The 7,963-nt window shown below is 48.9% G+C and overlaps 1 protein-coding gene across 1 annotated transcript in view; it reads right to left on the reverse strand.

Annotated features, from left to right (window-relative positions):
* The window catches only part of LAMA1 (laminin subunit alpha 1), a 156,688-nt gene extending 149,953 nt beyond the window's left edge, over nucleotides 1–6,735 (reverse strand). Inside the window, exon 1 of the mRNA XM_082418548.1 lies at nucleotides 6,562–6,735. Coding sequence (XP_082274674.1) covers nucleotides 6,562–6,634 — 73 coding nt within the window. The 5' untranslated portion in view covers nucleotides 6,635–6,735. The remainder of the gene's footprint in view (nucleotides 1–6,561) is intronic.
* Nucleotides 6,736–7,963: the final 1,228 nt, after the last annotated feature.

Raw genomic sequence — 7,963 nt, forward strand, 5'->3', positions numbered from 1 at the left:
GGAGTCACGGGAACAACTCACACAGCCCGAAGTCAATACCTGACTTTGTGAATCTGGGGGGATGACGGACGGCTGCGGCCAGCGGGTGAAGCCAGGGCGTGCGTTATGAAGACAGTGGTTAAGGAGCGCCCGTCTCACCGCCATGTGGGACCAGATTAGGTGAGCGGATGCTGCCATCAGAGACTTATTCCAAGTGGCTGGTTATAGCCATCTGGACAGACAGTGACCATCTGCAGTGCAATAAAGAGGAACAAAGGCAAAAGAAAGATCAGGGACCTTTTTAAAGGAAGAAGCAAAAATGCAGAGGGATGATTTAGATAGGGGGAATACAAAAAAAGCAAAGAAAGAAAAGGAAGATGAAACCAAGGCGACCGAAAGAATGCCATAAACTGGGAAAAATAGGGAAAGAAGTCATTGGAGCAGGAAAGAATTCCTGTGCTGGGCCTGAGATAACAAGATAATCGCTTTTAGTGAGTAAAATCCTGCCATTACAAAGAGGTTGGAAGACATTTAAAAGTGGGGTGTACAATAATCAGCATCGTGGAGTGAGGTTTTTCTCCTTTCTGAATGTCCCCTCGTAACTAAAAATGATCTGCTAAACTTAAGCATCTTTTATATTGTTGTAAAGAGTTTCCTGAGGTTCTGGCAGGAAATTAGGGAGCAATGCAACAAAATGCAGGAAATCCTTCAGGGAATGGGAAAAGATGGCACTTTCCATAAATACTCATGGAGCTAAATCTGACATTCCCATCAGCAAGGCAGGAGGTTCTCTGGCACAAGAACTGGAGTCATACTGCCTGCTGGGCCAGCAGATCCGACTTCAAAGATAAGTTCAGGAATGAAGAGATTCAGACTTCAAATGGCTGAATCAAAAAAGGGAAAAAATGCACACACACGCTGAATTCAGCATCTGATGTGTTTCCACAGCATCGTTTCTGGATTAACCTCTGAGGTAAATGCTTACCTAGGCAAGAATGTTATCCACCACGCTGGTGTGGAATCTCAGTGTTTCCATTGTCTGTCTCCTGCCCCTAAGCAAGACACAAAATCACTGGGAACAAGTTACCCCAAAGAAAGCTCTCCCGATCCAGCCTTGAGAAAACAAAGACGCTGGTGGCAAGCATCTGTGCCTTGAAATGGTTACTCTGAGCGCTGTCACCTCAGTACAAAGGACATGAAGATGCAATGAACCCAGCTGGAGTGCGGCATTTTACATTGAAATAGCTCCCTGGCAGGCATGTCCCAACAGAACCCAAGTTCACGAACTTACCTAAGTTACTTCTATAAAGGAGTTTTTTCTTATTAATTTTGAAATGCATTTATTTACTCAACTGTCCATGGATACACGCTGGGATTTTAGAAATAAAACAAGTAAAATAATTATTTGCAAGCATGTAAATAAGCTACATACATCCTTCTTAGGAGACTATAGTTTATCTTGTTCATCCAAACATTACTGAGGAATATCAGTGACACGTTCAGCTAAGGTCTCAGAGCAAGGGTTCTCTCTGGTTATCTCCACTTAACTTTGTATTCAAGGTACAGGCTTAACTTTATTCATCAGGAATTATTTTTTAAATTTAAGTTTTTCTGTGTCTGCCATTGTTGTTCCAGTAATAAATCACACTTTTTGGAAAAATAAATAACACACTATCCTTAACTTCTGATAGTGTTATTCTTAAACTTAACCTCTCTACATCATAAATCGTCTAAATATATTTTTAAAAAATTATTTACGGCTTCAGGAATAGCTTATTAATGCTACAGTAAGCAATACTTTCAGAAGGACTACAGGGTCATGAAAGCAATCAATGAGCTAGCTTTTAAATTCCAAAAGATCTAGGAAACAAGGCTCTAATACCGTCTGTCAAAGGCCACGTTGAAAGGGACAAGTTGGAAAGTGAAAAGTCGGTAAGTGTAGACATTGATTAAGTGATGCATTTAACATCCGGCAGCAGGGATATTAAAGAAATAGTATGAAGGAAGGGCAGTGGATATAGGAAGAGTGTTTCCTGTTTTATCAGGAGATAACTAGTACCTTTCTTATACTATTAGGAAGTGCTAGGGAGGAAGCAGGTTTTAGGAAGTAGCTTGCTTTTAAGAGTTACATGAAGAAACATCTAAGGAAAGATACTCAAGAAACTAAAAATCGTTAGTTGCCTCAAAAGTAGGTGACTTAACCTTTTCTATATACCCTTTGGCATCTTTTGGACTTTGTACCATGGGCATAGATTACCTATTCAAAAATAGTTTTTAAAGTTACTCGATTCGTGAATAAAGATATTAGTCTCAATGTGGCTCAGCCAAGACAGGTAGTTATTAACCACCAGGAACATTGCACAGCGATGGACACCCAGATGGGAATAAAACAGCCCCTGCCCTCAGGAAGCCCAGGCCAGTGGGTGAGACAGAGCAGTAAGCCACTTGCTTAGGCCACCAGGATAAGGACAACAATAGCACTAAGGGACCAGAGCACCAGGAGTCCAGGGAAGGGCACATCATAAATACTTCAGCAATGACGGGACCGGGAAGGTTTCTGGGGGTTTTAGACCGCAAATGGGAGGCTTGTCCAGCACTGAATAGCCCATGTGCCTGGCATCGCTGGTCAGCTATGAACAGGGGCACGTTCTTCCCCAGGTAACACCCTGAGCTCTGGGCCAGCAGGCCAGCTGGGTCCCAGCCTCCTCCTTTAGCCCCATGGGATTCTCCAATGTCATTTTGCGTGTCCATGTTATGAAGTCAGGAGTTTGAGAGGCGTTAGTCCAAGCCTCTTAGGGTGGTGCTTCTAGAAAAATCATGGTGATGGTGGTGCTGAAGATGGAGAGAAGAGGAAGAGGGAGGCCCAATGAGAGAATCGTCACAATATTTCATGGGAAAGACAAACAGTTCCTGAGCCTAGTCAGCAGTGGGGACAAAAATGGGAGATGGATTGCACAGAGTTTCAAGAGGTAAAATCAACAAGTTTTAACGCCCAAATGAATGTGGGTCCAGGATGGTGAGGACGCACCGCAAGCGGGACAGTTAGACCATCACCATGGACTGCGTGCCTATGATGCTGATATCCCCAACGCTGGGCCAATTTTCTCCCTGTGTTACTGAATCACATCAGTTCTCTGCATTTCACAGATCCAGAGGTGCTGAGAAACTTAACCAACATCACGGCTCATCAAAGTGACAGGTCTGGCATTTGAGCCCAAGACTACTTGATTCCAAACCCAGACTCCAAATTCCAGAGAATATAGCTGGGAAGAGGGCCTCCCAATAGTTCTGTGCAAAATAGTAATAATGATGCTTAGATAATGCTTATTGAGGGCTGATCCTGGGTTAGGCACTGTTCTAAGAACTTATCTTGCATTCTTTCATTTCATCATGAACAGTCTCTCCAGGGAGGCACCATTACTACTCCCATTTACAGATGGTGAAACCAAAGCACAGAGAGGTTAAGTAACTTGCCCAATTTCCCACAGCTTGTAAAGCCAAAAAGTAAAACACCTAAAGCTTAAAGGCATATCTTGTCATTTCTCCATAAAAACCCACTGTAGATGATAATGAATATCTGTAGGAACTTATGAATGAATTATTCTAAAATTGTAGGGTGTCTCAAGGAAGATTACCTTGAAATAAGTGGTCATATAACATTTTACAATACTCGCGATTCTAAGAGTAGCACAAGACACTATGGAACAGCATGTGTTTATTTCATATCTTTGTTGCATTTGAACTCTCGATCGTGCTATATTAACTACAGATGTAGGCTTTATATTAATGTCTGGAAAAGTGGAAGAGAAAAAAGGAATGGGCCAAAGTCTGGGATACGTAGGAAGTGGGCAGTGATGTTTTTATTATACAATCCTTGTTTCCAACTACTAAAATCAGTATTTTTCTTGGCCCTTACTTGGGGAATACAGCTACAGGAAAGAAAAATGAACCTTTGAAAGCCATTCAGGCACACACTTCACTGGGGAGCACATACACGCTAAATTTGAATGCTACATCATTTATGAGAATGAAGTAAATTTCCTCTAGTCATAGAATAGATTTTTTCCTCTATCCTTGGAATTGTCTATTTTTACTAAGGAAAAAAAAAAAAAAAAACACAGTTCAAAACAAGAGTTGCCGAGCTGACCTGTGAAGCAACTATAATCCATGTAATTGCCAGCTGTGGACGAAACACAACATTATTGTTAGAAATATACCACCTGGGGCTTCCCTGGTGGCGCAGTGGTTGAGAGTCCGCCTGCCAATGCAGGGGACACGGGTTCGAGCCCTGGTCTGGGAGGATTCCCGCATGCCGCGGAGCAACTAGGCCCGTGAGCTACAACTACTGAGCCTGCGCGTCTGGAGCCTGTGCTCTGCAACAACAGAGGCCGCGATAGTGAGAGGCCCGCGCACCGCGATGAAGAGTGGCCCCCGCTCGCCGCAACTGGAGAAAGCCCTCGCACAGAAACGAAGACCCAACACAGCCATAAATAAATAAATAAATAAAAATAATAATTAAAAAAAAAAAAAAAGAAATATAGCACCTAGTATTTTATACTTAGGAATAGCTCACTTTACACAGGTTACATCTCAAAGGAACTGAGCTATTGGGTCACATACCATGAAATGTAAAGTAATCCAGAGAGGCTGTGAAATGATAGAGAATTCCTAATCATCTGAATGCTACAGGATGATTGTTTTAAAAAATATAAGCACCAGATAACTAACTCACTGATGATGCTAGTCAGAATTATTTTATTATTATATTATGACCAGATTACACCATTTCACTAGTCATTCATGCTATATATATGGGGACCCAACTTATTTTTTAAAAAGTCAAAACTCCCTTAAAGGTGCCTGTTAGGAAGGGTGATGGTTGTGGGGTGAGGACTGAAAATCTGGAAGGTAGTGTGAAAGATTCAAAGGCTCCCACGCAGTGGGTGGTTTTCCGCAGCATCTTAAAGCAGGAAAGCCCCACGCGGTCCCACTTTCTCCAAACACCATTCACAGCCGCCCAGGCCAAGTGCTGAGCCCAGAGGGGCGCGGAAAACACTCAGGGCATCTCCCCAGTCCAGGACTTTCAATTTCTTAGAACAAGGAAGCTGAGTCCAGCTGTTCTCCCTCCACCCTGTGGGAAACCAGGCTTTTCACTGTCAGCAACCCGAGAGAAAGGCGTTCAGCTCGAAGAGTCCAAGCCCGCTCTCCCGCAAGGCCGGCCCCTTTCTTCCCGGGATAAGTATGTAAATTCCCTGCATCCCAGCCCCCGCCTTGCGCAGAGCGGACGCTCAGCCATTCAAAGCGTGTCGCCCGCTCCAGTCCAGCGCTTCCACCACGAATGCGCCAATGAATGGGACGGGCTGCAGAGTTCACAGCTCAGCACGGTGCCAAACACCCATCTTTCCCACGGGGTATTGCGCGTTCTGCCTGCCTACTTTTTTTTTTTTTTTTTGAGTTTAGTTGCTTTACAATGTTGTGTTATTTTCTACTGTACAGAAAAGTAAATCAGCTATACGTATACATATATCCCCTCTTTTTTGGAGTTCCTTCCCTTTTAGGTCACCACAGAGCATTGAGTAGAGTTCCCTGTGCTATACAGTCGGTTCTCATTAGTTACCTGTTTTATATATAGTAGTGTATTGGCATATATACACCGCCTACCTACTTTTGACCTGTACTTTCCTCCGTTTTTAATGACACGTGTATTTGTGGGAGCATGCCCGCGGTCACGTATTGCATACATTAAGACGTTTTCAACAAATATTTGTGAACGCCTAGCCAACAGCCGGCGCCGGGAAGACTTAGCCTCTGGGGAGAGCGGGCACGGTGTTGTCCACAGAAACCGGAGGGGGGTTTCCCTTTCTTTGGGGCATTGACAGAAGCTTTGAAAGTTCGCTTCGGGTTTCTGTTCTTCGCCAACCTTGCCCCGCGAGTCAGCGTGCTCGCGCAGCCAACCAGCGTCCAAGTCCCCCTTCGCTCCCGCTCCCTCACCCCGAAGTGACCACCGCCTGTGCTGCGAGGGAACGGCCGGTTCGGCCACTTCGGGGCCTGCACCCAGCGCGGCCGGGAGGCGCGGCCGAGGCCTGCACGCCGCCCGTGGCCGGTTCCCACGTCCGCTCCTCCCCGCGCACTCCCCGCGCGCCGGCCCGCCCCGAGTGGCCAGAGTACCGCCCCCTTTCCCGGCCGCGGACCACCAGCTTTCCGCCGCCGGACGGTGGCGGGGACTCTGTGGGTGCCTTTCCCATTCATTCTCCGCCCACCCGCCGCAGCCCCGACCGAGAGCCGGGCCAGCGCGGCTCTCCATAGGGGCTCCCAGGTCGCCAAGCCTGACCCGGGGACTCAGAGCCCGAGGAGGGGAAGCCCGAGGCGCGGATGAGGGAGCTGCGTCCGTCAGGGGTGCTCCCTCAGCCCTCTCCCCCGCGGCCGGGCGACTTTTCCAGGGGCCGCGCGGGAGACCCACGTGTCTGAAACCCGGTCGGGGGTGAACGCGGATGCGCGCACCGACCTCAGGCGCGGCCGGGCGTGGGGCTTTGTCCCGTAGCCTCCCGCCCGCCAGGGGACCGGGACGCGACCCGGGCTCACCTCTCTGCTGGCCCTGCGCGGCGACCCAGAGCAGCGAGGCCAGGAGCGCCAGCCCCGCGCCGCCGCCACGCATCTCGTCTCTGCCGCTCGGGTGGCTCCGGGGAGAAAGCCGCGACCGCGCGCGAGGACTCGGCGGAGCGCGAGCCTGCGCTGCCCGCCGGCCCCTCGGACACACCCCCGTCGACCTCCGCCGTGCCCGGCCCCGCCCCACGGCCGTCGCCAGAGACCCCTCCCCCTGGAGACCTCCTCCCCCTGCCCGGAGACCCTCCCCAAGGAGACCTCCCGCCCACTCCGAGAGCCCTCCCCATGGAGGCTCCTCCCCCCCGCCCCGAGAGCTTTCCTCCCCCTCTCCGGAGACCCCTCCCCACAGAGACTCCCTCCCCCCCAAGGCTCCTCCCCCTCGAGGACCCCGCGCTCGGCCCGCGGGCCCCGCCAGAGCCATCCCCCAGCTCGGGGGGTGGCGTGGGGGTCGACCCGCTGCAGCCGCGGGCTCCGAGTTGCGGGGCAGGCGGAGAAAAGCGGGATGGAGCGGGGGGGGGGGGGAGTTCTGCCGAAGTAGGCCGGGGCGGATGGATCCGAGAAAGTATTTGCCCTGTTGACCTTTCCCGCCCCAACGCGGCCCTGCAGCCGAGCCCGAGGCCGGGACCCCGCGCCGCCGCCGCCGGGCCCGCCGCTCCTCCAGCACGCGCCCGAGGGGCCCCGGCCTCGCCCCGAGGATGGGACCCCGGGCCTACTGACCGGCGCCCCTGTCCCCCAGGGGATGGTGGCCCGGGCCTGGCCGAGAGCCTCACCTCCCAGGAAGGGACTCTCTGGGGCTTTTAGCTGCCAGCCTCCCTGCTCTGCTGTTGGCAAAGGATTTTGTGAAGATTTTTCTGAAAATTGTAATTTGTTTCCCGCTTTGCCTAAGAAAGGCAAGAAGGATCGCTTGGATTTAATTATTATCATTAGCATACCCTTACTGTTCAAGAAAGAGGTCTTATAGGGGGGAGCGGAGTTCAGTCTTAACAGGAGATTTCAACAGCTTTGTTCTTTTTTCAAAACTACATCTGGTCCCCGTTAAAGAATTTTTAATTTCCTCTGATTTTTTTTCTATTGAAAGTATTCATAACACTTTGCAGATCTCACTTTCTCACAATATAAACATGCAAGATAACGTAAGTCACTTATTACGGCCCACGCTCTCATTTTTGTCTTTTTTTTTTTTTTTTTGCCTGATAGGGAGATAACTTTATTTCAGTTGTGTCAATCAATTTAACAACCTCACCAATTACAGTTTTTCTCAAGACATATCCTTCCGCACTTAATGAATAAAATAGCATTATAATATTAGCAATTATTATTACTTTTAATCATAGAAGTACAGAACAAAAAGGTAGAATTTGGCCCTTTAAAAAGGATGCAG

The sequence above is a fragment of the Balaenoptera physalus genome, assembly GCF_965194825.1.
Source record: "Balaenoptera physalus genome assembly, chromosome: 12".
In the NCBI taxonomy this organism is placed as follows: domain Eukaryota; kingdom Metazoa; phylum Chordata; class Mammalia; order Artiodactyla; family Balaenopteridae; genus Balaenoptera; species Balaenoptera physalus.